This window comes from Rhinopithecus roxellana, chromosome 12 (genome assembly GCF_007565055.1).
Source record: "Rhinopithecus roxellana isolate Shanxi Qingling chromosome 12, ASM756505v1, whole genome shotgun sequence".
In the NCBI taxonomy this organism is placed as follows: Eukaryota; Metazoa; Chordata; class Mammalia; order Primates; family Cercopithecidae; genus Rhinopithecus; species Rhinopithecus roxellana.
Window position 1 is genome coordinate 34,512,940 of NC_044560.1, and position 13,716 is coordinate 34,526,655.

The window sequence follows — 13,716 nt, forward strand, 5'->3', positions numbered from 1 at the left end:
TTTGAACGGCTAACAGGTCAAAGTAGTGGGGGAAATGTGAGGATGAATTCTCTATTTCAAAATTCTGTCAGCTGTGACGTATCAGAGAGTTTACCTGATTTTCTTCTTCTTAAACAAACATGGTGCCATTCACTGAAACTAGGACTAAGAACTAATATATTTGGAGGAAAAAAATATGGTTTTGATTCTCTTGAGTATGAGATGTCCATGTGAAAGAGCTCAGTTTATGGTTGTTATGATTATTAATTGAGTTAATAGTCATAAAGAACTTCACAATGGCAAAAGATAAGCACTATGTAAATGTTCCAGAAACAAATGCACAAAAGCAAAGACCTCAGAAAGATCTATGTGAAAATAAATATTTGTGAGTCTTCAGAAGTTAGATCAGTGTTTCTTACCAAAGAAAGTATCATATCCCGAGAAAGTTTTTTAATATATAAACACATACCCTCATCTAACCTTCTGAACTTTTTCTCTATGATAGAGACTATTGGTTGCCTACCAATATATACTGTTTTCTTCTACCATGGTAACGGGCCCAAATTTCATTCCAGGCAGCAAAACGCCTAGCATTCCTTACCCTCCCCTTCATAGCGGGATATGGGGCCAATGAGATATTCAACAGAAGTTATTTGAAGAACCTCTGGAAAATCTCCTTAAGATACATGGCCTGTGTCCTATTGTCATTTCCCTTTTCCTCCAGCTTCTGACTGAAACGGTGTTTGGAGCTCTAGTAGCTATTTTGATTCATCTGAAAAGTTTGAGGATAGTACCCATGCAGATACAGTAAGAGATGATAAAGGAATTTTGAAAGAGCCTTTGCCCCTGATAACTTGATGAAAGCTCCATAACAGTCCTGGATGAACTGTGAAGAGGAAAATAGATAACACTGTTACTAAAACATCCCACCCGGTTCACAGATACTATACAGTTACATTCCACAATGCCCCTGTTCCCCATGAAGCTCCTCTTCAATATTCTACTTGCTACTCTTCTTCCCACACATAGCTGATCCATTTGTCCCCTTTTTTTTTTTCTGAGACGGAGTCTCACTCTTTTGCCCAGGCTGGAGTGCAATGGCTCAATCTCAGTTCACTGCAATCTCCACCTCCTGGGTTCAAGTGATCCCCCTGCCTTGGCCTCCCGAGTAGCTGGGATTACAAGCATGCACCACCACACCTGACTAATTTTCATATTTCTAGTAGAGACATGGTTTCGCCATGTTGACCAGGCTGAGCTCGAACTCCTGACCTCAGTTGATCCACCTGCCTTGGCCTCCCAAAGCGCTGGGGTTACAGGCATGAGCCCCTGCACCTGGCCCATTTGTAGTTTTAAAACGTGATAATTCTGGTCCCATTTCTCCCTTCCTTTCTTTCTGTGTTATTGTCCGTCCTTTTCCTCCTCCATGTTACTGCCTTTAAGTGCTCTGTGAAATAATTTTGTCCCTCCCTTTATTACTCTTAATCTTCCTTCAGGCTTTCTGGGGAAAACTATCTTGCTTCTCTGTTTATTCCTTATTTTCCCTCTTCCCTTGTTCCTTTTGTCACGGCACTCTCCTGGCAGGTCTCTCTTTCCCTCAATCTCTCTTACGGCATTGGCCGATATTAGTAGAAAGACAGATTGTTAAAATTATACACAATGGAGTTTTAAAAATTTTTTTCTTAACCCTGCCTACCTCACAGGTTTTTGTTTTTGTATTTTAAATGAAAGTCAATCATGATAATGTATAATTCATGTGAGAACACTTGGAGAACTCTAAAACACATGAGATATTATCATTGTCATTGCTTTTATTTTATTTTCACAGAATATATATTATCCTGTCGATTTAAAAACTTCCAGTGAACACAGAAAACATGTTTCCTCTATTTTATGTGAATTAAAACCAAAAGATCTTGGCATGAAATCAAAAACATCAAGACATCTCATTCAAAAAGGTTAGTTATATGAATTTTTAATTGTATTTAATAAATATATTTTGATGAAGAGTAAATAATGTAATTAGAAATTGGGCATGTTGATTGGCAAGTATAAATCCAAAAGTCTAATGAAATATGTGTTGAGACTTCTAGATAAAAAATCCGTATCTTGGAGCAAATGAAGCCAGACACAAAAGAGTACATGTAATCCATGTATAAAAAGCTAAAAAACGATAATTATCTTCATAGGGGAGTAGTGAGTAGAAGAAATTACAAACAGGCATCTAGGATTTTGATAATATTATTTCTTGATCTGTGTGATGGTTATACGAGTTTGAAGAATTCATCCAGCTATACACCTGTGATTTGTTCACTTTTCTCTATATATTCTCTATTCCCATTAAAAATATTACAGCAATGTTAAAAAATTATATCTTATTCAATAGTTTCTAAATATACATATTCAGAAGGTTATTTTATGGATATCAAGAACCTCATTTGGGGTAGAAGTTGGGAATTATGAGAAATTTTTGTTAGCAAGAATCATTGAACTGATAGCTTTGTTACTGTATGACTATGTCAGCATTGTACCTCCTTCAGGAAATCTGTCAAGTATCAGAATAATTACTGCAAATTAGTTAAAATTTATAAGTTATTAAATTTCTTTCAGACTTTCGACATAATGATTTTTGTTGAATAAAAATGCATATTGTCTTACATTATCACTGATAAAATTTTAGTTTTAAATGTGATTTGTTTTTGTCTTACAAAATTTGTTCTGGTAAAATTTGTCATGATTAGATATGCTTTTCTTTATCTTTCACAGAAGAATCATAAAATCACTTTTGTAAAATCATTTGAAGGTCTTATTTTTCTCAAGGGCTTCTGCTCATTCTTAAATATTCAAATCTTTCTTTTTAAATCCCATGATGGTGTCTTTATCCCATTTGATTTTCTCTTCTTTGCAAATGAATTGGTCAAACTCTGTTAGTTCCTCGTTGCCAGTGGCTTTATTTCATCAGTTCTCCATTTTTACACATGTACTAATTTAATAAAACTATTTTTTTTTAAAAAAAAGAATGGACTGTTCAACTGTATTGAAGGCCAGTTGAAAAGACTTTGTGTGTGTGGTCTTTTGGTTTGTTTGTTTGTTTGTTTTAAAACTGTCTCACTCTGTCACCTAAGTTTGAGTGCAGTGGAGTGATTATAGCTCCGTGCACCCTCGACCCCCTGGGATCAAGCGATCCTCCACCTCAGCCTCCTAAGTCGCTGGGACTACAGGCATATGCCACCATGCACAGCTATCTTTTGGATTTCTTGTAGAGATGAAATTCCACCATGTTGCCCAGGCTGGTCTTGAACTCCTGAGCTCAGGCAATCAACTGCCTCAGCCTCCCAAACTGCTGGGATTATAAGTGTGAGCCATCTCACCTGGCCAAAAGTCTTGGAATATGAAAACTAAATAGTATTTATTGAATCTGGAATATAGATACCAACGGTGGCCTTGACAAAAGCAAATTCAATGAAGTAGCAGAGAGAGGAACCATATTGGAGAAGGTTAAGAGGGAATAGAAGTAAAGAAGTAAACACATTGACAATATTTAATGCTTTTGAGGTATTTTAAACTTTATGATTTTTATGCTGTCAATAATCTCAAGGCATTGAAAAAAAGAAATCAACCTTCTGAGTATCAAAAATTCTAAATTATGAGCCAAAGACATTTTTAGTGTTATCAATATTTTGTTATATTTATCTTTTGAAAATGTATTAAGTATATAAAAATTATAAAAGAACATTATGGTCAGAATATTTAAATAATCAAAATTTCATACCAAAAGTTAATTCTGGATATCATAAATTCTAGCTATTACTCCTGCCTTCTAAGGTAAAGGGAATTTGAGCGAATGACTGAGGATTAATTTTTTTTTTCAAAATGGTACAGTCTGCTAATAGGTACCTACTTCCAACTAGGCTAGATATCTCTTCATAATCAAAGCATAGATGTGAGCATAAATTGCCCCACAATATGGATCATCTCTCAGTAGACCTATTTCCTAGATACTATTACTCCTGAGCACTGATTATGTTTTCTTCTTTGTTCACAAGCCCAAATATGAAGAAATATTAGAATGTGATAAAAAATTAATCTCTCTCAAATAAAAAAAATATATATATGCATACAAGCATTTTATTCATGATTTTAGGAGGTTCATGGGATCACCAAAGCCCATCTATGGTCCTTAAATTAGTTGGTAAGAACAAGAATCACATAATTTAGCTAACACATGAGATTTTATGCTGCCTCTAAAATCTCCAAGAAAAGCTCACCTCAGTAAGTAATGGTTCTGGTATTATCAATTACAAATCTTGCACATTTTTGTATCTTCATTCCTTGAGCTATTCCTAAACATTAGACATTATATAAGACTTACTTGAGATATATGCGATGCTTAATGTTTCTGATGGAGCATAGATTAGTTTGAGTGCTATTCATATCACCTATTACCGTAATTCCAACTTTTAGATATCATTCTTAAATACTGATATTTGTGTGGCTAAATATAATGGTGATAATCAAACTACCTATAAGAGTAATATATGATTTGTTAATTTTTAATTGGAAATAACATGTTACTCTATATATTTTCTAATGCTTATATTGTTAATATAAGGTCAGCCTGAATAATTAATATATTGCTGAGTGTTACAACTCCTATATGGGACCATATTATTCCATTTTCTCACCTAGACTTTCAAAGTTGGCAAAACTTTTTAACTATTTATTAGGTAAATACACTAATGAATGGGACCCATGCTATTTGTACTATAACTACATGTCCCAGTTTGGCCCTAGAGAGTCTCAGTTTGTGTCTGTTGTCCTGGTGCATAACAGTGCCTTTCAGTCTTGAACATGCTCCAGTCTAAATGACATGTTTATTGTTATACAAAACATATGTGCCTTACTTTTTCTTCTTCATAAATCAGTTTAACATTATTGGATTGTCAAATTAGAATGACACAAATCAAAGATCTTACCTCAGTATGAAACTGTACTAATAACATCAAGAATACAATCAAGAGACTCAAATGAAACAAGGAGACATCTGGGACATCAAGGGTAGCTTTCTAGGTCCTCTCTTCCCTTGGAGAATATGCACTTCTGACCCAGGAAAACGAAGTCTCTAGTGAGGATTGAGTTTACTTCCAACAGAGGCAATTTTACATTACGAAGTATTTTCATTTTATTTTCCAGAGGATTGTGTAGTTTATTGATATTTTCCAGGGAACACACCTCACAGACTCTGTGTTTATTTCACAGAAGCAATTCTGGCAAGTCACAGTGGCTCATGCCTGTAATCTCAGAGTTTTGGGGGGCCAAGATAGGAGGAACATTTGAGGTTTGCAGGATGCAGTGAGCTATGATTGTGCTATTGTACTTTAGCCTGAGTGACTTAGCGAGACCCTGTCACTAAAAAATTATATAACTATATATAACTAGATGGATGATAGATGGTAGTTATATATACATACAAGCAATTTACCTATCTAACAAACTATATATATAACTATAAAAGTTGTATAGTTATATATATATATATGTGTGTGTGTATATATATATGTGTGTGTGTATATATATAGCAAAGACAAGGAATCAATTACATATATATTGATATATATATATATAAACAATCTTTAGCCAGGGTCCATCCTGCCAAAGGCATGCAATAGATAAGGTGTCTTTCTCCTGAAAAATATAATTTGTCTATTTTTTCTGGAGTTCCAGTTGACATGGAGGTTAGATTACTTCACAGTCTTCTTTTCTTCCTACAGGCCCCTCATTTTATAAAATAAAAATGAGTGGATTACTGGACAGATACTTTAACTCCTTCCTCCTACCCCTTCAACAGATTTTGAAATTGAGAGGTATTTTATTATGCTTAGATTTCTTTTTACTAAATCATAAGTTATTGCTAAACAATTATATATATATACATATATGTATCATTTTAAGTCCAGGGGTACATATGCAGGTTTATTACGTGAGTAAATTATATGTCACAGGGGTTTGGTGTACAGATTATTTCCTCACCCAGGTAATAAGCATAGTGCCCAATACGTATTTTTTTGATCCTCTCCCTCGCTTCCCTCCACTCTCCAGTAGGGCCTAGTGTCTGTTGCTCCCTTCTTTGTATTCGTATGTACTTGATGTTTAGCTCCCATTTATAAGTGAGATCCTGTGGTATCTGATTTTCTGTTCCTGCATTAGTTCACTTAGGATAATGGCCTCCAGCTCCATCCATCTTGCTGCAAAGAACATTATCTCATTATTTTGGGGGCTGCATAGTATTCCGTGTTGCTTATGTGCCACATTTTAAAAATCCAGTCTACCACTGATGGGCATCTAGGTTGATTACATGTCTTTGCTATTGAGAATAGTGCTGCGATGAACATGTGTACATGTGTCTTTGTGATAGAAAAATTTATATTCCTTTGGGTATGTGACCGATAATGGGATTGCTAGACCAAATAGTAATTCTATTTTATTTCAGAAGTCGCCAAACTGCTTCCCATAATGGGTGAACTAATTTATATTCCCATCAGCAGTGTATAAACCTTTTCTTTTCTCCACAATCTTGCATTATCTGTTGTTTTTTGACTTTTTATAACCATTCTGACTGATTGATGTGAGATAGCATTTCACTGTGGTTTTGATTTGCATGTCTTTTTCTTTCTTTTTCTTTTTTTTTTTTTTTTTTTGAGACGGAGTCTCGCTCGGTCACCGGGGCTGGAGTGCAGTGGCCGGATCTCAGTTCACTGCAACCTCCGCCTCCCAGGTTTATGCCATTCTCCTGCCTCAGCCTCCCGAGTAGCTGGGACTACAGGCGCCCGCCACCTCGCCCGGCTAGTTTTTTGTATTTTTTAGTAGAGACGGGGTTTCATCGTGTTAGCCAGGATGGTCTCCATCTCCCGTCTCTGCCTCCCAAAGTGCTGGGATTACAGGCTTGAGCCACCGCGCCCGGCCTGATTTGCATTTCTTTAATGATTAGTGATATTAGATAAATATTTTCATCAGCCCTAAGCATTCAACATTCAACTAGGGCATATGAAATCCTACTGTCATGGAGCTTGCATATTGTTGTAATGATGATATTACAACTTTCAGTGGAAATTTTGGAAGATTATGAAGTTCAAAGTCTCCATGTACCTACTTGGAACTTGTGACTAAGGATAGATATTATACTGTCTCATTTATATTATCAAATAAATGGTAATTTACTTGTATGTGACATTTTAGCTGCTGATTGAATTTGTTATAAATATTATCCAAAATTCCTGTTGTATTAATTAGCTAGTTTTTAATAATAGATGCTTTTATCATCTTTAACTTAAGGCCATTATTTCTCCTAACTTCTTTTTATAATGCTTATCCAAATTTTTTTATTTTTCTCTACAAAAATGATATAACACTATAGATCAGACATTTTAAAATAATGCTATACTTCATGAATACCTATTCCATCGGCTGCTGTAAGAAGCATTTTCAGTATTAAAAATTAACATACAAACTTATTGATTTATACTGAAAAGATGTGGCATACAAGGCTGAAATTGAAACCTTAAAAGTGTGTGTTCTGTTAGTGATTTTTAACCCTTTATAGTAAGTATAGCTGGAGAATGGGCCAATCTTCTACAGCTATTTCAAAGTACCATTTATATTTCAGATGCAGTTATAAAGAAGTAAATTCAAATACTTTCCAGAAAATGCCAGCTGATACATAAAAGATATTTCTGAGAAAAAAACCTACTACTTCCTATTCAGAAAAAAAGGTCAAAAGTTTAATTATTTGAGGGTCATTGTATCATAGTGCCTGTGATCAGATTTATGCAGGATTTAGTTATTTTACCTTCATTATATACTTTTTCTTGCTCCAAATCCACTTATATCTGAAATGAAGACTCTAAAGGTGATTTTATGGTTTCCATTGAAACACGTTACATTTTCTGTCTCCACCATTTTTCTTCCAAATTCATCCAATTTATCACATCTTTCTGATTTCAATCCACTTGTGCTTTATGCAATTTTAACAGAGCTTTTTTTTTTTTTTTTTAACCATTCTCCTAGATTGTTTGCTGGAATGACTGAATTTTAGTCTAGGATATAAAATAGTATCAACTAAATTACTTCAGATGAGCAATTAGAGCATACTCAAGCATATAAAACTAGAAATCTTTGCCACCAGATGTTAAATTAAAAGCAAACAAGCAAACAAACCAAAAATGGATTTTGTTTTTGTGTCTGTGTAATATTTCAAATTGCTTTTAAAATATTTTAAATGCTTTTACTACTGAGAACAGAGAGAAAGAAGGTGAAATTTAAATCAGATATGTTTGAATTTATTTTGTAATTTTAAGCACCAGTGCCATATATTCCATGTGCTCCCCTGCATTGCCCAGCTTCCCATGCAGGTATGTAAAAATTATGTGGTCGGTCTCTCTACTTGACTGTGAGCAAAAGTAAAAGTGATCATTTCGGAGTGAAAGCAATTAAAAGCATCATTCTATTTCCCTGCTATGCAGATCTTAGAGGCCATATGTTCCATTAATATAGCTGCAAGGTCCTCCTGACCCACGTTGTTTCTTAGATGAGAAATAAAGAAATCTTCACTGTGTTAAACTGTTGAGATTACAGGGTTTATCTGTGAGGGAAGTTAGGATTAATCATGCTATTAAATACAGAAATTAGTATCAAACAAAAAACATAAAATATGGCCTTATCTTTGTGATTAGTTATAGGAGATGAGAAAATTGATATCAGAGGCTGAAAAGATGGCAATCCAAGTTGTTTAGAGCAAAGAATGTCCCCATGATAACTTGGAAGGCAAACTATGTGCCTACTAATTTATGTCTCTAAGGGAAGAAGCTGGAAGACGGAATGTTGATTCTGTATGTTGGTTGTACTTGACTATGTTTGGCAAATTACCTTATAGCAAAAAGAGAGCTCAGAAAAGTAGCTGGTTTACAAGACAAAATAAAAGAAAGTGAAGAGTTCCAAAGTTAGAGCCTTGCACATTTGGAAAGCTGTCTGCTTCTAAATCACAAATAGTAAAACAATAAATTTAACAAATCTTTTAGACAGAGGCCCAAACTTCTTAAATGAAAATGATGACTCACAGCACAGTTTAGATTAAGCATATGGGCTTCCCATCTATTATTCTAGATTTATAGTAACTTCCATTAAATTGCTAGTGAGTTGTGGGAAGAAATTAAGAAAAAAAAAAAGCAGATATGGAAACTACATATGACTCCAAAAGAATTTTGGGTGTAATCAACCACATATGGAGCTCGCAGAAGAAAATAGATCAGATATCTATAATTTTAAAGGAAAGATATTACCAGAGAACTTTAGCCTAAAATGCCTTTAAGCATTCAAGACTTAAATATACACTTGATCCCCTCATCTTCAGCACTAAAAAGTGCACTGAAAAAGCTTTTGTAGCCTCTGAGATAGGCAATTCCCTAATTCTCCACACCTTCAGAATGCAGGAAAACTCCACATGGAAAGCAGAATCAGGGACTAATTCAGGAACCACCTGTAACTGAAGGTAGGAGAAGTTCACAAAGTGTGTACTTCCACTTGTGGTTAGTCTTTCGCTGTTCCACTTTTGTATATTTAATATGTATATGAATGGGTGGGGCAGAAGGCGGATGATTTCTCTTTTATTTCATAAGTCTCTGGACTAAAAACTTATCCAGACCTGATTGAGAGATACTGCACACAGAGATTCTGGACTTGATGGGATTTCAGTTGTCATTTTTTAGGAGTGTGTTCTACGTTTGGGGAAAAGGGATCAAAGGATCTTTGGTGACCTGTGGCAATAATTTTGTTCTTACAAAGTATTCTACTTGTTTCTCTACGTTTTCTAGCTTTCCTTAAATTTAATTGGGGTGACATAATTTATTACTGGTTAATAAATTCTGACTCAAATTAAGTGTGTCACTTCTGGGCTAAGCACACCATTCTCTTTATTTAGTTGCTTTAGCGTCCCTAGAGAGCTTATGTTTCAGATGGTATAGCTACATTATGTACGAAGAATGCTACCCCCTCCCCCAGTTTAGGTTTGAATGAGCAAGAAATCAACTTTTGCTTTGTTAACCATTATGATTTTAGGTTTTGTCTGCCATGGTATCTAGTGTTAATTATCTTGACTAATATACTAACCATGGTAATGGACTTTCCTTATAATCAAATAGCTATAATAAAAGCATGTATTTCTTAAGTAGGCTATGAAAATTAAGTGAAAGAATGCATGGATAGCACTTGACATAAAGTCTAGCACATTTGTATACTCAATTGTCCAGTAAAATATCTAGCACAGAATAATTGTTAATAAATGTTAGCTGCTGCTGCTGCTGCTGCTGCTGCTGCTGCTGCTGCTGCTGTTATTGTTATTATTAGACCTCATATACCAATAGAACTGAAATGTATTGTGAAAAGTAGCTGTGGTTATACCAAAAAATGTGTCTATTGTATAACTTTTTTGAGAATTTAGAAAGAAAAGTGATAAGAAATGGAAGCCCATAGGGGATTATTAAGTACACATTATGTCAAATAAATCTAATTTTCATTATTATTGTTTAATAATTTATGTAATATTTATACGGGCTGTCTTGATATTTAGAGATCTTTGCATTTAAGAGATTTTCATAATAATTTTAGGACAAAATAGAAAATAGTCATGGGTATTTTTTTACTGTTTTTTTTTTTTTTTTTTTTTTTTTTCTAGATGGAGTTTCACTCTTCTTGCCCAGGCTGGAGTGCAGTGGCATGATCTCGGCTCACTGTAACCTCTGCCTCCCAGGTTCAAGTGATTCTCCAGCCTCAGCCTACCAGGTAGTTGGGATTACAGGTGTGCACCACCATGCCCAGCTAATTTTGTATTTTTAGTAATGATGGGGTTTCACTATGTTGGTCAGGCTGGTCTCAAACTCCTCACCTCAGGTGATCTACCCACCTCGGCCTCCCAAAGAGCTGGGATTATAGGCATGAGTCACCGCACCCTGCCTCAGTTTTTATGTAGTTGAATAATCTTACTTAACAACATTTTTAAATGCTTCAATGCTAACCTGGAATTAGCTTTTTAAGGGACTATCTCAGGATCATTCTTTTTATTACCATATTAGAATTAAGTACAAACAACATGATTATACATTTTATGAAGCCAGAAGAGTGAGCTAATATTTTATAAAAAATAAAATTATAAATATTTAGACTGAAACAAAGAGCTAAAACCAGGAATATAAAATGTTTAGCAAGTATAAATCTGCCATTTAAAAAAATATTCAAACACAGATTAAACGATACATGATTTAAAGCAAATTCATGCGAAGGCATTCAACTTTTAATTTTCCTCAAGCTAACTATGGAGGAACAGTGTATTTTGTACCTCTTCAATAGCTGATATATCTTTGGCTTTATGAATTGATGCATCCACAGTGAGATAAAAACCTACTATTTTACTCTGATGTCAGCTCTCCTAGGATTATGATTCACCTTTGAAAATGATTATAACCAGCAGAAGCTTTTAAAGAAATGGGTAATTATAATGCTAAGGGGACTTGGAATCAAAACAAGGGGAGACTGTTCCTTAACATAAAACTTTCTTAAAATTAGACCAGCATAAAGTCAAAATGAAATATTTAAGAATTAGTCACTTCCTTCACTGAAAATATGCAAACATAAGCTGGGATAAGCATTTGTTGAGCTTTTTGAATAAGGAAGGCAATAAAAATAATTGGTTTGGTTGTACTAGAAGTTTTCTGTAGTGCCAGCTATCTTGTAATAGTCTGTAGTTCTTTGATTGTAAGTACAGTGAACAAAGCCTTGGAGAAATATACGAGAATATTAAGTAGCCAAATGTAACAGGAGAACTAGGTGGAGAAAAGAGACAAAAGGGAAAGAAAAATTATTCAAAAAATAGTTACTTTCCAAATTTGATGAAAAACTGTATTCTACATATTTAAGGATATCAACAAACTCCAAATAAGATAAACAGAAATATTTCCATCCAGACACATTATAATCAAAATATTAAGAACAAAATATAAAGATAGAATTTTGAAAGTAGTAAGAGAAAATTCATTCAATGCAAGGAACTCCAATGAGAATAATAACTTACTGCTCATCAGATATAATGAGGCCAGAAGGCAGTAAGATAACATCAAAATGCTGAAAGAAAAGAAAACTATCAACCAAGATTCTTAAATTCAGAAAAAACTGTCTTTCAAAAATAAAGGTGAAATAAAGACATTCCTAGATGAATGAAGGTGAAATAAAAACATTCCCAGATAAATGAAAGCTGAGAGATATCATTGCTAAAAGATGCACCTTAGAAGGAGTATGAAGGAAAGTTCCACAAGTTGAAAGCAAGTGGCACCAAACAGTATTTCAAATCCACATGAAAAACCAAAGAGTGCTAATAAAGGTTAAAAAGTCAGTAATTACAGCTACTCGGAAGGCTGAGGCAGGAGAATGGCGTGAACCCAGGAGGTGGAGCTTGCAGTGAGCTGAGATCCGGCCACTGCACTCCAGCCTGGGCGACAGAGCGAGACTCCGTCTCAAAAAAAAAAAAAAAAATGCAGTAATTATAAAACACAATGTAATTGCACCTTTCTTCTTCTTTTCTCTTTTAACTTAATTTAAAAACAACTAAATAAAACAATATGTATATATAATTATATTGTTGACTATATAACATGTAGAAATGTAATATCTTTGGTAATAACAGCATAGAGGAGGTAGGTATAACAAAGTTATATTGGAGTAATGAAATGATGTGAGATGGTAAAAAGCCTAGAGAAAGAACTAGGACAAAAATCGGTAAATAAAAAAGCTAATAACAAGTCTATGACTATATATACTTGCTCTCCACTTTTGTCAGTTTTCTAAATATATATACAGTATAATTACAAAAATATTTTTACCATATATAGACATTATACATTATATGTAGTATCTATATATGCACAAAAGTGGGAAATGACATCTGTAAGAGTCAAGTTTTCATATTTTACTGGAATTTACTGGAAATCTGGTGTCATTTTGATAACTTAAGATATATATCTATTGCAAGCCCTAGAGTGACCCCTGAGAATATAGCCCAAAAAGAAAATTAAACAATCATTAAAATAATTTAAATGATGCCATAAAAAATATTCACACACCATATCAAGATAAAATTAAATGTGAATTGATAAAGATCCAATCGAAAGACAGATTGCCAGATTTAATTTAAAAACAATCCACCTACATACTTTCTAAAGCAAACACACTTTAGACTTAAAGTTTCATGTAATTTGAAAATAAAATGATGGAAAATGATACCATGCAAACAGCAATCATCAGAGAACTGGAGGGACTGTATTAATATCGGTCAAAAAAATAAAACGAAAAAGCAGTGTTGCTGGAAATAAAGAGGGTCATGTCACAATAATGAAAGAGTCAACACTTTAGGAATATATAACAAATATAAAAATGTATACACCTAACAATAGAAACCTCAAATTGACAGAAAGCAAAATCTGACAGAACTGAAGAGAGAACTAGACATTGCAACAATAAGAATTGGAGACATTTATATGCCACTTTGAATAAAGGATTCAATAAATGGGTAGAAGATCCAAATGAACCTAGAAGATTTGACCAACAGTGTAAAGCAGGCACACTGAATGAACCACTCATCAGTAGCAGAATACACATTCTTCTCAAGTGTGCATGGAATATTTTCTAGTTTAAACC

General features: G+C 34.1%; 1 protein-coding gene across 2 annotated transcripts in view; it reads left to right on the top strand.

The window, feature by feature from the left end:
• LRRIQ3 (leucine rich repeats and IQ motif containing 3) overlaps positions 1-13,716 on the top strand; it is a 187,195-nt gene that overhangs the window by 134,508 nt on the left and 38,971 nt on the right. For both annotated transcript variants that reach the window (XM_030913592.1, XM_010381108.2), the window contains exon 6: positions 1,808-1,937. In XM_030913592.1, coding sequence (XP_030769452.1) covers positions 1,808-1,937 — 130 coding nt within the window. The remainder of the gene's footprint in view (positions 1-1,807; positions 1,938-13,716) is intronic.